The following is a 24,208-nucleotide window of genomic DNA, read 5'->3' on the forward strand; positions in this document are numbered from 1 at the left end:
TCTCTTGCTTCGTTGGGATTACAGGCCTGAACCGCCTCGCCTGGCCCAACTAAATCATTTACAATTATATAATTACAATTGCTTCCTCTATCTCTGGTAGCATTTCCTGCCTTATGTCTGTTTCTCTGCTTTGCTGTCCGGAATCTGAGTCTTGTAGGACTCTGAATTCCTTGTGTGGTAGTGAGTGGTGCCTTCCTGATGCCTCTGTTTCTTCTTTCTCACGCTGCTTCTGTCTGGGGTCATTTTGTGTCGATCTTAATTGTTTCCACTATTATTTCCTGTAGTGCTTTTTGTTGATGAACAAATACTGCACAGAGGTGCCCATAGATGCCAGAAGCTGGAAAGGGCTCTGAGCAACCTAGAATGAGTGCTAGGAAGAGAACTTAGGTTCTCCGCAAGAGCAGTACGCTCTCTTACCTGCTGGCTCATCTCTTCAGCTCTAAAAGTACACTTTTTACTTCTCGAATTCAAGGATGAAAAAAATTCAGATGAAATATCGAAAGATATATAAGTGTGCAGTTTATAGATCAGCAAAAATAAGGACATGTTATTCACAAGATGTTCAATGGAGGGACTGGAGAGATGGCCTAAAGGTTAAGAGCACTGGCTATTCTTGCCGAGGACCTAGACTGGATTCTAAGCCACCTGCATGGTGGCTCACAACCATCTCTAACTCCAACCCTAGGGAATCTGATACCTCTTCTGGCCTCAGAGGGCAATGCATCTGAGTGGTGCACAGACGTATATACAGACAAAATGTCATACACAGAAAACAATAAGAATGCTCAGCTGCAAGTGGTGGTACGTGCCTTTAATTCCAGCACTTAGGAGGCAAAGGGAGGTGGATCTCTCTAAGTTCAGGGCCAGCTTGATCAACATACAGGAGACCTTTAATCCAGCCTTCCTCAGAATGGACAACTAGTATCAGGTAAAGATGTATTTTACTGCTACAAAGTAAACAGATGAACATGTAAACCATAAACACCCCCAAAAAAGTTGCTGTTATTAGCATTAGTGTCTGATTTAAATATCTCCCAAGACCTTTCGAGATCAAATTTCTAAATATGACAAAAAGACAAAAGCCAACTCAATTTGAAGAAATGTTAAAAACCTCATAGGATAAACAAAGAAATGGATGTCAAGACACACTAAAGTAAACTCCTAACAAACCATAGGCAAGATATTTTTTATTTTACTTTATAATCAACGATCTGACTTTTAGAAGACAAATTACAGTAGAATTTATCACCAAAAAACATAGCAGTAAGAAGACTTTGTTGTAGCAGTTAATTTCAGTCAATCTGTTTGGACCTGAGTGGTGGTGACACACACCTTAAATCCTAGCACTCAGGAGGCAGAGGCAGGCAGATCGCTGAGGTAGAGACCAACTTGGTCTACAGAGTGAGTTCCAGGAGTGCCAGAGCTACAAAGAAACCCTGTCTCAAAAAAGGAGGAGGAGAGGAAAGAGCAAAGAGGTTAAGGAAGGAGGAAGAAGGAAGGAGAATGAGGAAAAAGGAGGAGGAAGAGGAGGAGGAGGAAGAAGAAAAGAAGACACTGAAGAAGACAAAGTTGAAGACAAAGAAGCAGCAGCAGCAGCTCTTCCTCCTCCTCCTCCTCCTCCTCCTCCTCCTCTTTCTCCTCCTCCATGGAGACAGGCAGCAGCATCTCATGGTTTCTGAATTTACAAAGGAAAAAGGAAGAAAACAAGTCTGCCTGGTCTAGTGAGATGTAGGCAATGTTCCTGTTACTGAGGCCAAGACTCACTCCCATCCCCACACCTTCCCCACTGTGGTAGGCTGCATCCTCAGACCATGAACCACAGTAACACTTTCTCCCTTAAGTTGCTTCTTGCTGGTTATTTGGCTATAGCAACAAAGAAAGTCATGGAATGGAAATAACAGTTTTCAAAGGGTGGGGGATAAAAGACCTATTGACTCAGAATTGTAGACTGTATAACTGTAAACTAATCACAAACAGCTGTAATAATAAAGGGAAATCAAAATATATCCCTATAAAAAATCTTTGTTGCCTACCCCGCAAGGATGCTAAAAGAAATTCCCTGTATAGTAATAAAGAAGGAAACACTACCACCCACTGGGGCACGTTTACTGTTGATGTAAACTTTCAATGTTTTCTGGCACACCATCAGAGGTTCTGGTATAAGCCAGGTAGGTGTGTTAGTCCAACCTGTAATCCCAGCACTTGAGAGGTTGCATGAGGATCACAAGTAGACACTAGTGGGGTACTAGTGAAAACCCTCCCTCAAAAACAAGTATGAGTTGTACTCAGAAGGAAGAATGATAAAATACAAGACAAAGGTTTGCTTGGGGATGATGAAAATATTCTAAGTTGACTGTGGTGGGAATTTATTAAATCCCATGGAATTTAATTCTTTACAACTCAATGAAGCCATTTTTTAAAAGTTAGAGCAGAAATTTATCCATTTGTGGAAATAGAAAATAAACATGTCTACAAGAAAGCAAGCAGGGCCTTGAAGTGGAGGTAGATGTGAATCAACTTCCAAATAAGCCAACAGAGTGAACATAGTTCAAAGTTAGGGGGAAGAGTGCAAGAAGATGGCCGAAAACTCAAGTGACCTAAGATGGAATCCCACATGCTGATGCTCCTGAATTTTGAATGAACCAACTTTAAAAGTGTTTTTAAAACCAACAAGGAAATAACAGGCACCAGACAGTAGATGATAGCAAGAAGTTACTGTTGGCGTAGTCAAGTGTGATAGTGAAATGCAATCAGTAAGGAAACACCAGCGTGCAGTATTCTATCCTCGGGGTCCCTGAAGACTCTCGTAATCAACAAGCACCTTTTCAAAGAGAAACTGAATCCAACAAGCAATGTACACCCTTTGAAAAGATACTGTTCCTAAGAAAATGTGAGAAAACCACTGCAGAGCACTTAAGTACCTGAATAATCAACCTGGTGCACAAATTTAACTGAACATAGTCGATTACACTGTGCACACGCTCTGGCCATTCGGCCGCACAGGCATGAGAGACAAGCAGAGACAGGGCTTTAAACAGCCATGGCTGAAGTAACATGAGAGGAGCTAAAGGAAATCAAGGGGGAGATGCGACAGAGCAATCAGAACGCTCAAAAGCTAAGTTCTAACACGAGGACAGAGGAGGATACGAGGACAGTAAACCGTGGATTTGTAGTGTCTGTGTCCTCACAGTCATGAGATAGTTGGAGTTAGAATACCAGAATAATAAGATGAGAGATGGTAATCAGACTGCACAGCAAAAACAAACTACATATAAGTTATAGCCATTTATAGAAACCAAATCTAGTGTTTGGCTATGGAACAACATGATTGTACTGGCTATTTTTATGTCAACTTGACACAGCTGGAGTTATCACAGAGAAAGGAGCTTCAGTTGAGGAAATGCCTCCATGAGATCCAACTGTAAGGCATTTTCTCAATTAGTGATCAAGGGGGAAAGGCCCCTTGTGGGTGGGACCATCCCTGGGCTGGTAGTCTTGGGTTCTATAAGAGTAGGCTGAGCAAGCCAGGGAAGGCAAGCCAGTAAAGAACATCCCTCCATGGCCTCTGTATCAGCTCCTGCTCCCTGACCTGTCTGAGTTCCAGTCCTGACTTCCTTTGGTGATGAACAGCAGCATGGAAGTGTAAGCCGAATAAATCCTTTCCTCCCCAACTTGCTTCTTGGTCATGATGTTTGTGCAGGAATAGAAACCCTGACTAAGACAATGATGAAAGGCAGAGTTTAAAATACCAGCAACATACTTAAAGGGCTGCCCCCATGCACACTGAAAAGACCCAGAAATCCATGTATTCTGAAGAATTCCCAACTAACATATTATTGTTCATAAAAGCAAGTTGCTGTTTTAAAGCTTTAGTAACACAAACATTTATAACATGTTATTACCAGTCAATCAAATCCCCCATCAGAGTGGTACAGATGTTTGTTCAGTACTCAGTATGTTTCCTTAGCTATGAGTAAAGACTGTAGAACCTCTTTCATGTTTAAGCTAGCGCCTCACACTCGCCTCGCCAAGCCACTCTTCCTGCACCTGCAACCTCAGGTCACAGTACACCATACCACTCCCAGCCACTCTGTCCCTTTTACCCACTTTTTAAATTTTTCTACATTTGAATTTAAAGTATCTTAAAGAATTTTTAAGATAAATGAAGGTTTGTTTTAACCTCTATTCTTAACACAAATATGAGTTTAAATAAAAATTAGTATCTTGTGATAGCTTCTTTCATAAGGGACGATTTGTCTACATCTATGATGCCCAGCCTACAATGATGATTCGATAGCTATTTCCTATAAAGGGGACCGATATCTGCAAACACACAAAGTGCCTACTTGCACAAGAGACTAGCTGTTCATATAATCAACCTAAGAATAACACTCCAGCATTGATTATATCCTGCTCACAGCTTCAGAGCTGACTAGGAAACCAACCCTTCTCCAGTGCCCCTAATGCTTCTCAACTGGGACTCTAAGAAGCACAGGCCTCCAAGAACAGCACTGCTGCAGAACCCAGACTCCTGACTTCCTTTGTCAGTACTTTTCAGTAGTGCACTTGCGACACTCCATGACTTGAACATGTTACTTACTGTGGTGTGGTGGGATATATTGCCAACTATGTTGAGGTTTTTGAGCAGCTGGGGGGAGCCACTGTATTGTCCAGAGATCTGCTTTCTAACTTCAGCAGCAACAGTTCTATAACAAAAAAAGGAATGCATTACAAACACAGTTGTACCCGACACACACGAGCGCATGCATGCGCGCGCGTGCACACACACATGCACACACACACATACACACACACACATGCACACATGTTTAAGAAAACTCATTTAGAATGGAGGGAAGTACATTAAAATTCATTTATGAAATAACAAGGTCTCAGCATATTAAGACTAAATTAATAAATTATCTTAACAACTTCAATGTTCTTGCTTATAATTATAACATCTTTTTGCTTAGCTTTTTTTGATCCAGGGCCTCACTATGTAGTTCTGGCTGGCCCTGTAAAGCAGGCTGGCTTCGAACTCACCATCACATCGTTTTAATACTGATGAAGAGACAAGCAGTACAGCTGATGTTTACATGGCTGATTCTAATGTGACATTTTAGGAATATAACCTATGAGGCAGTGTAAGCTATAAAATACATATGCAAGCTAAAATGTATATCAAGGTTGAAAATAAATTCTAAAATATTTTATACATCAAACTATGCTAAGAATTGGGGGGGGGGTGTCTTTCTTTTCTAATACTACTACCTCCTCATTTATGCCCCAGCAAACTATTTTCTATTTTTAACTACTAAAGAATGCCCTCACACCCAGGCAATAAGAGGCCTCCCATAACCTGACCCTAATTTCTCTCCCCAGCCTTTCACATTATTAACTAAACTCTTTTATAACCTTCCATATTCTTTGAGAATTTTATATATGCATACAATTTGTTTTAGTAAAACCCACCCCATCACCTCTCCTTCAAACCCTCCACACGACCTTCCCCTCCTCACTTGGTATACTGTTTCTTTAGCAGACTGAGTGGCCATATGGAGTCTAGGACATCTACTGAATCACAGGTAGCCACTCAGCTGCAGCAGCCTTGATCTTGTCAATGAACACAGATTGCTTCCTGAGAATTTTGCCTCTCTTGTTAACCAACTCAATTCTTAAGGCATTTTAAGGATAAAACTCAAATACAAGATTTTCATACAACTGTGTTCAGCCAAGAAGGCACTAGAGTTCAGAAATTCCAAGACTTTAAGGTATTTGTGGTTCCTTACATATTAGTATTTTAAATTTATTTAAATAAATGGTTAAGACAAAAATAGACTTTCAAATGTTGTCACAGCTTATTAAAGACTATAATCCTCCGTGTCCACAGAACAATCAACCAGAATCTTCAGTGAGCTCCAAGCCATGCAATAAAATAACTTTCCCCATTACATGAATGAGTTTTTTCACTGTAGGTCACAAATACAACAAAGACTTCTATCTACAGACTTTGTGCAATTGACAATATCTAACTTCTATCCTACGACTGTCAATCAACTAATCTCTATCTTATAAAATTCTCTGTCTAATCTTTGACTCATTACCAAAATGTCACCTCTCCTTCCTCTCACTATCCCATGTACATAGAGTGGGACCTACCAGGTGACCTGTGTCTGTGCAAACATGGCAGTAGTTTTAAGAATGCTCTCATGTGCACATTGAATTTAGAACCTCAATTTCCAATTGAATTTTAAGAAAATCTGATTTCCCAAAATTATCCAGGTTTAATGTATTCTCTTTCCCTACTTTATCTCTTCGTTGTCTTTTTCCTTCTTCCACAACAAACATTCCACACATTCTTACAGATGGTTATAAGCTAGTTATGCAATTCTAAGTGTTTGGGTCTAGGATGAAAGAGATATTCTCTAAGGCTTCAGATACTGAACTGCCTGTTTTTCACTTTATATTAATGCTTTGAAAGACTAAATCATGATTCATAATTGACAAAACTTGGAAGCAACTAAGCTGCACTTCAATAAGTGAATAAGCAAATATGTCCCATCCATATAATAAATGACTCTCTTGTAAAAGGAAATGGATTGTCAATCTAAGCAAATGGTCTAAGTGAAAGTAAACAGTCTAAAGGGCCATGCATTATGTAATTTCAGCTTTATGACATACTGAGATAGGCAGAACTATGTATAAAGTAGAAACAACTGCTCTAGGGGCTGGAAGGGCAGGAGAAGGGGCAATGACTAAGCAGAACACAGGTCGCTTGTCTTTCTATTGCTGTGATCACCATGACTAAAAGTAACCTGAGGAGAAAAGGGCTTTGAAGAGCATGCTGCTTGCTGGCTTGCTCAACCTGCTTTCTTATATAAGTGGGGAAGGGGGACATAGCCATCATGGGTTGGTCCCTCCCACCCCAATCATTAACAGAGAAAATGACCCACAGGCCTTGCCTATGGGCAATCTGATGGAGATATTTTCTCAATTAAGGTTGCTTCTTCCCAGGTGATCCTAGCTTGTGTCAACTTAAACAAACAAACAAGGAAAAACCTAACCACCATAGGGAAGGAGACTATTCTGTGTGACATATAACAGTGGGTATGTCATTACATATCAGAAAAACCCTGCTGTAATTTGTGGACCTTGGTCAATAGTAACGTATACTAACACCAGCTCATTCAGTCAAAGCGAATGTGCATATTTAAGCATTAACAGTAAAGGAATTAGGGGGGTAGTAGTAAAACAGCAGAAGTCATCATGTTTTCAGAATTTTAAGATTAAAAACCTGGGCCTTTGCAGCCCCAAAATAACTAGACTTAGGCAGAAAAAGTAGATGTACTCAGTGTGGCCATATTGAGGGGAGGGGAGGGAGACACCCCAGGACACTAGGATTAGGACACTAGGTTAACTAGGAGCAGATAAGAGCATCAACAACAGCTGGAGGTAAGAGTTGACTGCTGAGAAGGAATACAATCTTTTTAGACAGAGGACAGACTGAGGAAAGGGCAAAGGGTAATTCTGTAGTCTCTGCAGGGAAAAACAAAAGGAGTCCCTTTAATTGAGGGCTCCACTGGCCTTTTTCTTTTTAAACTTAAGGGTGGGCAGGTACACTCAATACTGATTGTCAGTGGAGTTCAGAGGACAACCTTTGAGGTTGGGGGAATGAACTCAGTGCATTGGCCATCCATCAGGCCGTTTAATAAAAGTCCATACAAGGCCAAGTGTTTCTTAACCATGCTTAGAAGTTTTTACACTTCTCATCCATTTGTCAAAACTAACATAACAACAACAACAATCCCTAAAAAAGAAATATTATCAATTGAGGTTTTTTTGTTGTTGTTGAGGGCAGCCAGGACTGGAACTTGCTTGTGTACACAAAGCTGGCCTCAGTCACAGAGATGTACCAGCCTTCACCTCCCAAGTGCTGGGATCAACGGCATAAGACTCCATGTTCCTTTTTGAGATATGAGAAAGGGAACTCAGTTCAAGAAACCAGGAACATCATCACCCATCAACTGATGTTAAAGAGAGAAACAAATGAGACAACTACTTCAAAAGAGGTCATCTTTATTTCATAACAGATACACACAAGACAGTCCTCTGTGAAGTGGTCCACTCACTAACCTAACTCCATTTTGTCCCCATCTGACTCAATTTTACCTGTTGCTTTATTCCTTCTGAATTCTCCTGAGTCATTCATCCCTAAAATTCCTTGGATTCCAGGAACTGCTGATCTGATTAATAAAGATCTTTACAACAAGAGGCCAAAACTACCCCCAAGCAACAGAGTCTCACAGACAGGAGCACATGATGATAGTGCCTGGCAAAGCAAGAGCAACTGCCCGGCCGCCATAATGGAGCCATTTCCCCTGTTGGCAGAACCAAGGCTGAGCCCTAAGAGGAACAATCTTCTCACAGTGGGGACTGAGTTGTTGCTTCCAGTGATGAAGATTTCTCTGGAGCTTTGCAGAAATAGTCTCTCCACCCACACACCTTGGTTTGTTTGGGGGTTTCTCTACGAATGCCAGACTGACCTCCAATCTCAGTAACACTCCTGCCTCAGCTTCCTGAGGGCTGCGATTGAAGACAGGCACCACCACATCAACCCAGCTTAGAACCGCTCTTGATGATGATCAACCATACTACCACTTAACTGAGATTATCTGCTCAGCCACATCACCACGAATGCAAAGCACAACCCTGGCCTTTTGACAATCTTCTATAAGAACCTCAAAGCCCTTGTTAGCCCCTCAAGGCAGAGCTCAGACCGCTAGACTCTTTCTGTTCCTCCCGGTCCCCACACCAATCCAAATGCCTCTCCGGCCTTTCCCCACTACGTCTCTGGCATTTCATGACAGGCAGCAAAGCATGCCCTGCCCAGAGCCCCAGAGGTCGGCCTCTGAAAATATTACAAATGTGTCTTACTTCCACGTGTTGTCATTTCCCTAAGAGGCAAAAATCGGTAGTAATAAGATATAATAATGCAAAAAATATATCATTTCAAATGTCTGCCTCCCAGACAAGGGGCCTACTTCAAACTCCTGAATAGACTCTCCCCCAACAAAACCCATTATCTCTTAACCAAACTACAATCCAACAAATTCAAAAGAGAAGACAAATAATTAACTTAAAATCCTTTACCTTCAGTTACTCTTTCCAGGCATTTCCTTACTCCTATGGATGATTTATAATATAAAGCAAAACAAGTAAGGCTTTCTGATTCCACTTCAATGCTCTGCAATACAAGCTGCAAAGTGGAAAGAACAGACTGGTGGAGGTCAAGGGTCGTGGAGGTCCTTATGCCCCTCACCTGTAATCTGAACATCCCTAGTTCCCTCCAAGAAAAAACAAGCTAACATTTGGTCTATTTATTTTTTTCAAATCTCCAATTCTACAAACTCCATCACTGTTAGTGCAAATCACGGTTTGACATAAGAGATCACTGCATTTGATCAATCACAATAGGATGCTGAAAATGACAACAGAAGATACACATCACACTACAAGAATGAAATATGTTCTTTTACTGAGAAAGGTGGTTTTCTGGTTTGGATTTGGAGATCTTGAAGTACTGTTTCAATATATAAATTTAAAGAAATAATCAAAATGAGGCAGAAAGGAATTGTAAGGAATGACAAGAAATGGAAAGGATGTTAACATGAGAATTATTTTCATGGACGAAAACTAAAGAGAAATTTTTAATGAAAAGGAATTCTGAATTCCAGAATAAGATTCTGCCACAGAGTAAAAATGACTAAATAGGGCTGTCAAGAACTGTACGCTTAACAAGACAAGGAAAGAGATGAGGCATCGGAACGAGACTGCCTGGAAATGGACTTCCTCTCAGTGTTTCTCACAGCCAGAGAAAACCTAAAAAGCTGCCTGGGGGGTCCAGAGTCTTAAATTTTCCTGTCTGGTGGAGACTGTCTTTAAGGTTTTTACCAGGAAAGAGGTGACTGAGGTGGAGGCAGATGAGATAGTAAAGCTGCTGTAAGGGGTGTCATCCTCCAGTCCACTTCAGGAAACCCAGAAGAAAGAAGCCATCTTCAGAGAGAGCTCCTTATTTCCCAGTGTGGGACCTGCAAGCCACCACTATAGCTGGAGGAACTCCGTGTGCATTCTGATGAAGAGGGAGACAATGAAAGAGGGGCTGTCCTGACTCCTCAGAGACAGAAGGTAGTGGGCAAACTGACTCCTTTACATTTCCTCTTTCAATTGAGAAGTAACAGGGTCAAGACCTGTTTGATTCTCTTCAGTACAATCCAGATTCCTAAGCAAACAACAAAGGTCTGGTTACTAGAAAAGATGCTGGAGTTTTATTAATGTGGTGGTGTGAGTGAGAATGGCCCCCACGGGCTCCTATGTTTGAATGCTTGCTCCCCAGTTAGACCTGTCTGGGAAGGATTAGGAAGTATATCCTTGTTTTAGGAGGTGTGTCACTGGGGGTGAGCTCTGAGGTTTCAAAAGCCCACACCATTCCAAGTACTGCACCCTCTCACTGCCTCCATTACACAGCTCAGGGATGGAAGCACTCAGGACTGCTATAGCACCATGCCTGCCTACCTCCACCATACTCTCCACCATGGTGATCACGAACTAACCTCTAAACTGTAAGCAGGCCCCCAGGTAAGGGCTTCCATTTACAAGCTGCCTTGGCCATGGTGTCTCTTCACAGAAGCAGAAAGTAACTAAGACAGGTGCTTAAAGTGGTCACTGAATTCACCCACAGTTCAACTCATCCTGGAATGAAAACTCTTTACAGCTAGGTTCTTGGGGTAGAGAACCCCCCAAATCTAAAGGACATCATAGCCAAAGTAATGGATCCAAATGTCTATTGTCAAGAGGATAGTTAATGTCTAGTAGCTCTATTAGAGAAACAGGAACACAAACCGAAAGCACACTAACTGGACACTACTGGCAAATGGATTTGCAGTCATGCTACCTAGACCTAACATTTATCTCTTAACTTTTGTCAATATTTTTGCTGGCTAAATGTAAGCTTTCCTTTGCAAAACAGAAAAAGCTTAACTTTTAAAAGGACTTTTAAAAGAAATTACCTCCAGGTAACTACCTAGATCTGCCTAAGATAACAATGGTTTTAGCCTCTTGTTTCAAGAATAGTGCATGGTAGGACAGAGAGATGGCTCAGCCTACCAAAGTGTTTGTCACTCAGGCCTGGTAACCTGAGTTTTATCCTTGGACTCCACATAAAGATGGAAGGAGAGAAACTGATTCCATAAAGTTCCCTATCATCTGACTTCCACACTCCCACATGCATCACACAGGCACATGCATCACACAGACACATGCATCATGCAGACACTTGCATCATGTAGCTATATGCATCATGCAGGCACATGCACCACACAGACACATGCATCAAAGACATACAGACACCCATCACATTCCCACATGCATCGCATTCTCTCATGCACCACACTCTCACATGCACCACACATAAACATGCATCACACATAAACATGCATCACACAGACACATGCACCACACATACACATGCATCACACAGACACAGCATGCGAGGAATATAATGAAAGTTACATGCAGCATGGAGACTCCGTCATCTGATAAAAGTGAAAGAGCCAGTTCCAAATTTAAAAGCCACATTAGTCAACTGTGGAAAGGCTCAAAGAATTGGCTGTGGCTTCTATCTGTTTCTGTGCCCCACACAGAACAGACACGCAAGGTTCTTTCTAATTAATATGCTATATGGAAGGTCCTTCCACGGAAAACTTGCTCTGAAGGTGCACCTTAGTATGGTGATTAGCAGGTAATAAAATATAATCAACTGAGGGAAAATGTTATCAATTCTTAATAGGTATATAAACCTAACAACTTCCATCTCCCATAGGGATTATAACTTTATCCTATAAACCACAGTTAGGTATATTTAAAAACTGGGAGGTTAGGTTCCCCTCAGGACCAGCCAAACCCAATATGGACAGGATATTATGTTCCTTACTACTATTCATTCTTCCTTTGAATTACAAAGTGCCTTGATTCATCAAATCAGAATCACCATGACATACAAACCAAAAGGCCCAAGTGTGTTACTAAAACTCATGCTGAAGCTAACAGAAGGAGACCTACCTTCTAACTGTTCTCTTCACTTCTACAGCGTTTCGCCTTCTGAATAGTTATACTCTTGTATGTTAGTCAGAACCTCAAAATGAATTGACTCCAACTGTACTGTAAGACACAACTGTGAGTACCCTTTGTGTCTGACTCTTCTAGTTGGCCTCTCTGCTTAGCTATGTCTTGTACTAGATTCCCCAGGATATTAAGCCTATATTTTTCTGGGCTATTTGAGTTGGGAATATCAATGACACTGATTGCATCCATGGTTTATGTCATAATTAAATAATGCTTTAAAATGTTGTAGTAAAACAATTATGGGAGAACTCACATTAGGGCACTAGACTACTCCTGGCAACCAAATGATTGTGCATTAGCACTAAGAGGATTTCACACAACTACTATGAAGATGCAGAACAAGGCTGCCAGCAAGCAGTTTGGGAATAAGGAATGAAATGTGTCCAGAAAATACTTAGCCACTAGACAAGGCCAGCATCTTAGGGGAAACTCCTATATTATACACTCTCAAAGTATCCTTTTCCCATTTTTTTAACCTACAATTTTGTAAGAAAGCTTAGCATGCCCAAAAGTATAGCCTGTAATTAACATGTCAGCATGTATTCCATTGACATTGGCTAAGCATGTCCAAAAATGTATCCACCACTGAAATTAGTCAGGTTTTGTGTCACTGACCCCAAATGTCCAATGTGTGTGTTTATATGTGTGTGTGCACACATGTGCATGTGCATGCATGTATATGTGTGCCTGTGTGCATTTAGGTGTGTGTACAAGGGCACATGGGTGGATACACTCAGAAATGCACATGTAAAGAGGTCATATGACAACATCAGATGTCATCTGCCTTGTTTTTTTGAAACAGAGTCTCTCAATGGCCTAGATCAGATCCATTCGCTAAGCTGGCTAACTAGCAAATCCCAAGGATCTGCCTGTCTCTGCCTCTCCAGTACTAGGATTCAAAGTACAAACCACTTCACTCAAATTTTGTGTGTTGGTGCTGGGGACCTAGTTTAGTTCCTCATGCTTGTATGACTGGAACTTAACCAACCAAGCCACCTCTGCAGTACCCAGAAGTTTTTATCTGGGCTTACAGTTTCAAGGGTTCAGTCAGTGCATGGGCATTTGGTCCCATGGGCTTGGCAAAACATCATGGTGGCAGAGGTATATGGTACTGAAGCTTCTTCATGGTGAACAGGAACCAGAGAGAAGGAACAGACATGAAGAGGCCAGAGTAAGACATAGCCCCCAGGGACGCCTCCAGTGCGCTACATCTGTGATTAGTTCCCATTTCCTATCACCACCTCCCAATTACACCACCATATTATGGAACCATCAAGAAAATTAACCTCATTATGTCAAAACCCTCATGATCTATTCTTCTCTAGAGATGCCCTCTGAGACTCGCCCAGGTGTGCTTCACTAACTACCTAGGCCTATTAATCCAGTCAAGTTGACAGTCAAGACTGACTATCACAGCCGTCTGTCTTTGAACTATGACCTCAAACTAAAGAGCATGCTCAGGAACACCTTCCTCCACTTAGTATGCTCCGGAATGTACTCAACCCTAAAAGGCTGACTGACATGAGGACGTATAGGCTCCCAGAAAAAAATATTTAAAAAAAAAGAATCCCCATTTGTCTCACAAAGTTTAGGACATAACTTTCATGTTCTCCTTGCCTGTTTCAGATAATAAATCTTTCGCCATCCTTCTGGGCTATGCTTGTCTTGGCATCACACTCACTGACAGATGAAGTCATTACATTAGTTAAACCACTGATAGCAAGCATCCGATACATGCAGGGAAATGCAGGCTACGACAGACTAGACCATACAGGGAGTAAACTAATCAGGGTGGCAGCATACCAACAGAGATGAAAAACCTCCTTTTAACTGCAATGACCTTGACTCAAGCCATAGGGAAGGTGGATCTGTAAACATTTTCTTTGATAGAAGCATAAAAAAAATCAGAGTCATTTTCTCTGGCATAGCAGTAATGCAGCAGCTGAGGATAGAAATGTGGTGGGAAGCCTGTTCAGTGAGGCATCAAGAGTCTGGCTTCTCTGTTCAGTGAGGTATCAAGAGTCTGGCTTCTCTGTTCAGTGAGGTATCAAGAGTCTGGCTTCTCTGTTCAGTGAGGTATCAAGAGTCTGGCTTCTCCAGCACGGTGTGGTCACTCTTCAGTAACAGCTTCACAGTAAAGCTGTGAGATCTGAAGTGTGCTGCACAGGCTCCTGTTTTTAATACCAACCCCCGGTTGAGGCACTATTTTGAAGTTTTAAGGGGCAGGGTCTTCCTGGTGGAAGGAAGTCACTCGACATGGACCTCTGGAGGTTCCAGCCATGGCACATTTCACACCTTTGACTAAACCACTCCACTATGCCACTCCGGTTCTCACAAACTGCAAACCTCTAAATGGCTGAGTGGAAAAAACATTTCCACAATTGTTTCTGTCTCAGCATCACTAAGTAACGAATGCAACTGGCTCTGTGCATGCCATTTATCCCCTATTTTGTATAAATATTTCAAAACAGATTATTAAAGAAAATGCATATTCTCTAATTGTGTTGACATTTTCCTATCAAGAACTATTTTATTGGGACTAAAGAGATGGCTCTGTGGTTAAGAGCATTAGCTGTTATTAAAGAGAACCCAGGTTTCATTCCAGCACCCACATGGTGGCTCACATCCCTGTGTAACTCCAGTTCCAGAGAACTCAGCGCCCTCTTCAATCCTCTAGAGGTGCCAGGCATGCACGTGGTGCACAAACATTCATTCATATAAAGTAATACTAAAGCACTCAAATACATTAAATAATTTGATTGTTTTGAAAGAAGTATCTATTCTTTTGTGGTAAGTGAATACTACCACACTAACCACACTTACACTTGGCTCCTCCTGACAGGAAGAAAAGCCGGTCAAAGCAGGACTCCATCTCACTTAAGCTAACACCTTCCAGAAGAGTCCCTGGCACATACAGAGTGCTTAGAAAATGCTCAAGAGCCAAAAGGAGAAGAACAGAGACCGAAATCCTATTCCTTCCTTCCCTCAAAAGCAGGTGACCACTGACGCTGCTGGGGCTCCCAGAAGATGAAAGCCACCCCCACCCCCACCCCCACCCCGCAATCTCAGCGCCAGTTTGGGAGACAGAGAGAGGAAGCAAATGAGTGGACGTGAATTTGGCGCATGCCTAGAACGCGGGACTCCACAGCTTCAGAGGAAACCAGCCTGAGAGTGCTGATGGTTTAATTCATCTGAAACAGGACCTGCCTCAGCTAGCACTGTCCGGTGCCTTTTGCTGGGGACAAACTGTCTTCAAGGGTTTCTCTAGAAGCCTGGTTGACCTCATTTACATACCAAAGAGGGTTTTTAAAAAGCTAACATTTAGCATAATATTCTGATTTAATGTAAAAGTTTTAAACAATTTCAGATATGTAACCTGTTTACTTAGCACAAAATAATTTCTATCTTTAGTATATCAGCAAAAGGCTGTTTTCAGGGAGTTACTGTGGAAACAGAGGCAATAAGATTTTGCAGGAAAGAGAAAAATAAAACAACAAAACACTGGCATAAGAAAAATCTTTAAAACAAAATATATAAAAGAAGTTACATGCATTCATTAAAAATTCACACGCAAAAAAAAAAGGTTTTTTTAGGGAAAAAATAAAAAGGAGAGAGAGAGAGAGAGATAGCTCAGCGGTTAAGAGCACTGACTGCTCTTCCAGAGGTCCTGAGTTCAATTCCCAGCAACTACATGCTGGTTCAACAACCATCTGGAATGGGATCTGACGCCCTCTTCTGGTGTGTCTGAACACAGCTACAGTGTACTCATCTACGTAAAATAAATAAATAAATCTTTTTAAAAATTATCTCTCTCATTACTACTTTCAAATCCACAGTGAAATCTCTCAAATGTAAACTTTTAACCATTTAATACCTTCACAGATATACTTCATACCAAGAAAAAAAAAAGAGAGAAAGAGCAAATCTTTATTTTTTTAGGTGTATATGCATTATATTCACTACCTTTTCTTCATAAGTTATATTTGGAAATCTTTCCCAATCAGCACATAAAATTAATAATACAAGCAAAATCTGTCAAGCACCTACAGTGTGTCAAATAAAAAGTTATATTTAATATTTATTCAGGGACACCCCATGAAGCAAGAACTATATAAGGATACTGAAGTTTCAAGGTCATTATGGTTACATAATTAACTAGCAATGAAGCCAAGATGTGAGCATAGAGATTCCACAGGTAACCACAGCTAACCTGCTCTACAGTCCATTCTGCAGATAAACTGAAGTGTATGTGACAAGCCTCTATCAGTGAACACTGGGCTACTTCTAGTTTTCCCCAACATTATCACTAGAATGCTCCTGCAAACATTTTTTCCTAAATGGAGAATTATGGGTTACTTTCGTCTTTCTTCTGGGCCTCTCATATTTCCAAATTTTCTGAAACAAATTATTTCATGAGAAAAATAGGTTCAGAAACTATAAAATAACAGGCACTAAAAATGATAGGGTCAAGGTTTAAGTTCAAATCTATAACAGGCCTATCTATAAATAGTTGTCATTTTAGCACTTTAAAGGTGGAGGCAGGTGGATTGCCATAAGTTCCAGGCTGCTTGAACTACAGTAAGACACTACCTCAAAAAGATAAAAGTCGTGGGGGGGATTAATATGTGTATATAACACAGGTATATGATGTAAATATAGTATATAGTATAGATAAAGTCACATACCACCCACACACACTTCCATGGAATCAAGTCTTCAAAAGCAAGCAATTCTGGTTATATTCATTTTAATTACTTCTCCAAATTTCACTCAAAAACTCAGGTAAAGACAGCGAAAAATGCCTAATGTACAAAATAACAGATTAACAGAAACCCTGCTGTTTGAAGGTGTGTCTCTGTATTTTGAATTGTTTTTGTTGTTGTTGTAGTTTTTAGTTTCACCATGCTGTTTAATCTAGCATGAATGTTGTCTAGAAAGGCTTGTACAAACACTTCTCCAGCATGTCTCCTAGAGACCATTTCACCCACTGCTCTGTTTGTCTCTCTCTCTTCAGCAATGGTGAGGCAGATTCCTTTTCCTCTGGGAAGAGGGATCCATGGTTTGTTGCCCTTGCCAATAACAAAAATGTTGGACAGCTGAGTGGCAAAGCTGTTGCCATTGGCATCTTTCACATGAGCCACATCAAAAGAGCCAGGATGTCTCTCTCTGTTGGCGATTACACCAATTCTTCCCAAGTTAGCACCTCCAGTCACCATACGCAGGTTCCCAGTGTCGAACTTGATGAAGTCAGTTATTTTGCCTGTCTCCAAATCAATCTGAATGGTGTCATTCACCTTGATGAGGGGATCAGGGTATCAAATAGTACGAGCATCATGGCTCACCAGATGTGGGATTCGTTTTGTGCCCACAAAGATCTTTCTCACTTTGTACAACCTGGACTTGGCCTCCTCGGGTGTAACACAATGAACAGCAAAGCGACCCGTGGTGTCATAGATCAGACGGAAGTTCTCTCCGGTCTTGTCAATGCTGATGACATCCATAAACCCAGCAGGGTAGGCTATATAGGTCCTGACTTTCCCACCAATCTTAATGAATCGCTGCATGCAAATCTTTTTTACTTCATCTCCAGGCAGGGCATTCTTAAGTCTGTTCCTTAGGAAAATGATCAGAGGCAGACATTCCCTCAGCTTGTGAGGACCAGTGGATGGACGACGAGCAGACCTGCCAATCAACTTTTCCAGCACCCAATGTTTTGGAGCAGCTACGTGCTTAAGGTGTTTTTTGGGACAAGTCATGGCTGTGCTGGGAACAGAAAGAGACTCACCTTCTTCCAGCGAACAAGAAATTCTGTATTTTAAATTGTTAATTCCATAGAACTAAGTGCAGAAAATTAAGTGCTGGCAGGATTCTGGTGTTGTCATTTCTATGGCCCATCCCCAGATTTTCTACTTTGTAAATATTCTTCCTTCCTCACCTGCTCAGAGGCAATCTAGAAATGTATCAGAGGTTGTCTCACCACTGATTGGTCGTAATAAAGCAATCGCTGAAGCAGGAAGTAGGGGGTGGAACTTCCAGGCAGGGGATTGATGCAGGAAGAGGGAAAATCAAAAACCAACATGGAGGGGAGCAGACATGGACCAGACTGGAGCAGAAGCAAAGGAGAGTAGAGCTAGCCACGTGGCAGATAGCAGGCTAGATAGATGGGTTAAGTTAGATGCGTTAACTGAGAGACTGCCCCAGCCAAAGGCCCAAGCTTTAAACTTTATTAGCAGCCTCCATGTCTTACATATCCCACTGGTGGGTCCAATAAAGTCCCACTATAAAACATTCCAAAAACTAACAAATTAACAGGAACACTTCAATGGCAGCCACCACCGTTACAATCTATCTCATGTCTTTCATGGACTCTGGGCAGAACTCAGTTGAGACACTGTCTTTGGGTCACTTTTATATGAACTTGTCTAAAGTCCTTAGGATGAGCCAGAAGACTGGACCAGGCTAAGATGTAGACAACAGGACGAAAAGAGTCCTTCTGCTTGGTTTCCGGACACTACGTGTCAAAGCTCTACAAGGTACTGTGTTAAGGAGAAAAGCACGTCTCCGACAGTGATTTCACAGGGCATTTCAGTATGTCTTAGTTTCCTCTACTACCACACAGCAACAACACTGTTCCCCACTTTATAGAACATATTAAATTATAATACAGAGAGAAAAAAACAAAGACAAAAAAAGGCACCTGTGAATGTCAGCGCTTACTTAAAATTAACAAGTGGCAACAGGTGGGGGAAGTCCACAGTAAAAAGCCAATCCTCCTCCTCCCTCACAAAGAATAAAAGACATTTAACCCAGTTCTTAAGAATAGAGTTCTGGGGGCTGGAGAGATGGCTCAGTTAAGAGCACTCACTGCTCTTCCAGAGGTCCTGAGTTCAATTCCCAGCAACCCCATGATGTCTAATAACCATCTGTAATGGGATCTGACACCCTCTCCTGGTATGTTTGAAGACAGCTATAATTGTACATGAAAGAAAGAAAGGAAGGAGGGAAGGAAGTAAGGGAATCTTTTGTTTTTTATTAAAATTTTTTATTAGATATTTTCTTTATATACATTTCAAATGCTATCCTGAAAGTTCCCTATACCCTCACCCCTCCCCGCCCTGCTCCCCTACCCAGTCACTCCCACTTCTTGGCCCTGGTGTTCCCCTGTACTAGGGTATATAAAGTTTGCAATACCAAGGGGCCTCACTTCCCAGTGATGGCTGACTAGGCCATCTTCTGCTACATATGCAGCTAAAGGCATGAGCTCTGGGAGTTCTGGTTAGTTCATATTGTTGTTCCACCTATAGGGTTGTGGACCCCTTCAGCTCCCTGGGTTCTTTCTCTATCTTTTCCATTGGGGGCCCTGTGTTCCATCTTATAGATGACTGTGAGCATCACTTCTGTATTTGCCAGGCACTGGCATAGCCTCATACGAAGCAGCTATACCAGGGTCCCTTCAGCAAAATCTTGCTGGCATATGCAATAGTGTCTGGGTTTGGTGGCTGATTATGGGATGGATCCCCGGGTGGGGTAGTCTCTGGATAGTCCATCTTTTCGTCTTAGCTCCAAACTTTGTCTCTGTAACTCCTTTCATGGGTGTTTTGTTCCCTATTCTAAGGAGGAACGAAGTATCCACCCATTGGTCTTCCCTCTTCTTGATTTTCTTGTGTTTTGCAAATTTTATCTTGGGTGTTCTATGTTTCTGGGCTAATATCCACTTATCAGTGAGTGCATATCTAATGACTTCTTTTGTGACTGGGTTACCTCACTAAGGATAGCCTACAGATAATCCGTTTGCCCAAGAATTTCATAAATTGATTGTTTTTAATAGCAGATAGTACTCCATGTGTAAATGTACCACATTTTCTGTATCCATTCCTCTGTTGAGGGACATCTGGGTTCTTTTCAGCTTTTCGCTATTATAAATAAGGCTGCTATGAACATGGTGGAGCATGTGTCCTTATTACCAGCTGGAACTTCTTCTGGGTATATGCACAGAACTGTCTTGCCCACAAGCATATAAAGTAGTCTTTGTGTAAGTTAGATGCTTTAGTTGTTAAATCCTAATTTATTCAAAGTTTTTTGTTTTTGTTTTCCTGATTTTTTTAAGACAAGATCTCCCTCTGAACCCCAGGCTGGCCTAGAATCCCCCTGGCATCAAACTCATGAAATCTTCCTGCCTCAGCTGCAGTACAAAGCACCTCACCTGGCTTATTCTAACTTGTAAATACTTCTCAAGTCCGTGTCCTATCCTATCCCTACAGTATCTGACTACAATTCATAACATACTTGTAGCCAGCAATGGTGTACATACCTTTAATCAAGCACTCAGGAAGCAGAGGCAGGGGGATCCCTATGAGTTCAACGCCAGCCCTGTTTGAATAGTAAGATTCTTTCTGAAAACAAACCAAACCAAACAAAACCTCCGCTGTGAAAATCTGAATGTTCTTTTCCTTAGATCATGAAGAAAGTGAGGGTTTCTGTCAGCTCAGATTATGCTGGAGGCTCTAACCAAAGAAATGGGAGGAGAAAAAGCAAGTGTGCGGAAGAGCAGAGGGGAAACCACCCCAGTCTGGAGTGTTACAGCACGAGGCTGCCATCTCTCAGCCAAAAGTTGCATAACGGGTATCAGGAGGCAAACCCCAAGTCCCCAGCCCTGAATTAGCCTGAGTGGAAGAGAAATGAAGAAGCCATAAAACACGGATATGGAGAACTTGCCTGCACTCGACACTACATTCCCAGGGGAGACTGCTATAGTGAAAGTCCCCTTATCAAAACCCCAAACCACTGGGAAACAGGTCTGACCATGGAACGCACCTATAATGCTGTCAGGCGCTGAGCCCTGAAATGTCACTTACTGGCTGAGAGATGAAGTGACCAGATAAATTCTTTCTCCATGGAGACTGAGTCAGCAAGAAAAGAGATGCAAGTAATGCTTTCAGGATGGATTACACTGTAAAAGACCCACCCCTGAGGCCAGCCTGAACACAAGTCAGAAGAAGTGTGGTCATGGGAGAAGTGTCAAAAAAGAAAAAAAAAAAAAAAAAAAGAGTGTGGTCATAGAGATCGCTGCACACCACCCAGTAGAAGCCAATACTCTCTTAGACTTTGAGAAGCTACGGTTACAGAACATCATCCGACTGACCAGTCAGGGCTAAGAGTGATCAGCAACAGTTAAAGCACACATCATAAGAGAGCCAGGCTGCTGGAAATCAGCATAATCATTAAAATGCTTGATGCAGGGCTGGAGAGATGGTTCAGCGGTTAGAGCACTGACTGCTCTTTCAGAGAACCCGGGTTCAGTTCCAGCATCCACACAGCAGCTCACAAATGTCTGTAACTCCAAAATCTGACACCCTCACACAGGCATATATGCAGGCAAAAACACCAATTCACATAAAATGAAAATGAATTCATTAATAATAAAAAGAAATACACACAAAATGCTCGCCACAATAGAACTTGAGTTTGACCCCAGTACCTACATAAAAAGCTGGGTGTGCCTTCAGTTTCCTATGAGATTACGTCTTTTAGGAATGTCAGGAGCCACACCCATAAAGTCTCACCAACAGGACTACCTAAACAGGAGGTGACCAAGGACAGACAGCAAGAGACTTGCTAACGTGGATGGGCAAAGCTCAGGACCCTCAACCCTACACAGCTAAGGAGTGCCAGGAGAGGGAGAAAGAGTCTTTCCAGGGACGGCACACCAGGTAACTACCCAAGACCAAATGGTCAGCCCTGAAAACATACAACAAGTAACGTTATACATTGGAGCACATTATATTTATGTATTTATAAATATGTATGTATGTATGTTTATATGTATGAATGAATAAATGTATGTATGTATGTATGTATGTAACAACAGTTTATGAAAAAAGAAGCCATGAATTTGAAAGAGGGCAAGGAATGTTGTAGGGAGGGAGGGTTGGAAGGAGGAAAGAGAAAGGGGAAATGACGTAATTGTACTATAATCTCAAAACATAAAAGAAATCTATTTCTGAAAAGCTGAGCAAAGCAGCACACACCTGAAATCCCAGATCAGGGGACTCCCCAGGGCCTGCTGGCCAATCGTCCAGACAAATGAGGGAGCTCTGGTCTCAACAAACAGGATGGAGAACAAATGGGGACGCCACCCGACACTCACCTCTGGCCTCCACACATGCACACAGACAAAGCATAAAGACACACACACACACACACACACGTCCTGCTGACCTTGTTCCCATGAAGGATGCTCCACTCATAAAACAGGCAATTTGGGAGTTAGAGAGGTCAAAGAAGCCAAAGGGTAAGAGAGAGAAACATTTGGAGTGAAAAGAAAAAGAAATAAAACTGTCTCTTACTCATCGAGATGATACTCCATACAGAAAACTCTAAGAAACCCGTGAAAAGACAGTAAAATAAACAAACTTAGCAAGGTCCTAGGATAATACTTCAACATTCAAAAATCAACAGTATTTATATATCCTAGCAATGAACAAATCCATTAAATAAACCTTTGTATGGTAACATCCCAAACAAAAGTAGTTTAAAATAAACTTACCAAAAGAAGAAAAAGACTAGAAGAACAAGGCCAAAAGAAAGTGCAGGAGGTGACAGCTGTACACTGAAAACCTAAATCTACAGAAAGGAAACCAAGTAAGAGACTAGGAATGGAGCTTAGCCAGCACAGTGTCTGCCTAGCATGAAGCCATGCCTGCACCAGGCACACCTGTAATCCCAGCACTGGGGAAGTCGAGGCAGTAAAATCAGAAGTTCAAGGTCTCTTGGCTACAAGGCAAATCCACAGCCAGCCTGGACTACAGGAGATCCTGTGTCAAAACAAAATGACATCCCACTTAGGACTGAGCATTACATCGTCACTTCTCTACAGCTAGATCACCCCTTCCACGGCTGCTGAGACAGCAAGGAAGAAAGAAAAGAACATAAGAGCCAAGCGATGGGGAGACCCAAGCAGACAGACATCTGGACCTGCCCTGCCCACAGCACTCATAAGCCTACTGCAGCTGGGTTAAAACCAGCACAAAAATGAGCCCAGTAACATTTCATCACGGATGGGGGAGGGGTCCCTGAGTGTGTCCTTTACTTCAGTGTGAAAGTCACTAAGTTGCCCTTGCTCCAGTAAATATCCTACCCATATTCAGGCAAGGACCCCTAATTAAACTCAATCCCCACACACACATACAAACCATGAACATAGGGGTGTATCCTTATTGGGGAAAAACAAAAAAACAGGAAAAGGAATAGGGAAAAGAGAGCAAATACATACATACATACACACATACACACACACACACACAACTGTCAAAGAATTTTTAAAAATAAGATGCTGAATAAAATCTAAGTGAACTTAGCTACCATGTGGTTCTAGGAGCTGAACCTGTGTCCCCTGTAAGAACAAGTGCTTTTAACCACTGAGTCATTTTCCCAGCCTCTGGTTTTAGTTCTTTTTAGATTTATTTTACTTTTAGGTGTATGAGTGTTGGCTCTATGTATATATGCATGTGCACCACATGCATGTGTGTGCCTGCTGATGCCGGAAGACTGCCCATAGACTGAAAAGCTCAGTCTTGTCTAGAGGGTCATTCTCCCCACACTCTTGTACAGAGACAAGGCAATACCTATCAAACTTCCAACAGGGTTATCGAAAAACAATAGCACACTTTCTATTAGTGCTGATCCTAAACTGTGCAAACAGCTAAAACGACTTGAATTAGAAGTTACATGTGAGGACTCACACCGAAAACCTTCAAAACTCACTACAAGGCAACGGTAATCACAACAGTGAGAGTCTGGTCTCAGTGACTCGGAACTGAAGATGGCACACACCTAGGAGGCAGAGGATGGATAGTTCAACAGCATCTGCTGCTATGCAGCTTGGGTAAGTAAGATCCTGTCTCAAAACACATGCAACAAGAATCAGAACTCGCTGGGCGTGGTGGCGGACGCCTTTAATCCCAGCACTCGGGAGGCAGAGGCAGGCGGATTTCTGAGTTCGAGGCCAGCCTGGTCTACAAAGTGAGTT

The 24,208-nt window shown here is 41.9% G+C and overlaps 1 protein-coding gene and 1 pseudogene across 5 annotated transcripts in view; both read right to left on the reverse strand.

The window, feature by feature from the left end:
• The window catches only part of Dock7 (dedicator of cytokinesis 7), a 183,354-nt gene that overhangs the window by 147,012 nt on the left and 12,134 nt on the right, over window positions 1-24,208 (reverse strand). For all 5 annotated transcript variants that reach the window (XM_029475730.1, XM_029475731.1, XM_021161214.2 and 2 more), the window contains exon 2: window positions 4,601-4,706. In XM_029475730.1, coding sequence (XP_029331590.1) covers window positions 4,601-4,706 — 106 coding nt within the window. The remainder of the gene's footprint in view (window positions 1-4,600; window positions 4,707-24,208) is intronic.
• Window positions 14,260-17,958, reverse strand: LOC110292349 (annotated as a pseudogene).

The sequence above is a fragment of the Mus caroli genome, chromosome 4 (assembly GCF_900094665.2).
Source record: "Mus caroli chromosome 4, CAROLI_EIJ_v1.1, whole genome shotgun sequence".
Lineage (NCBI taxonomy): Eukaryota > Metazoa > Chordata > Mammalia > Rodentia > Muridae > Mus > Mus caroli.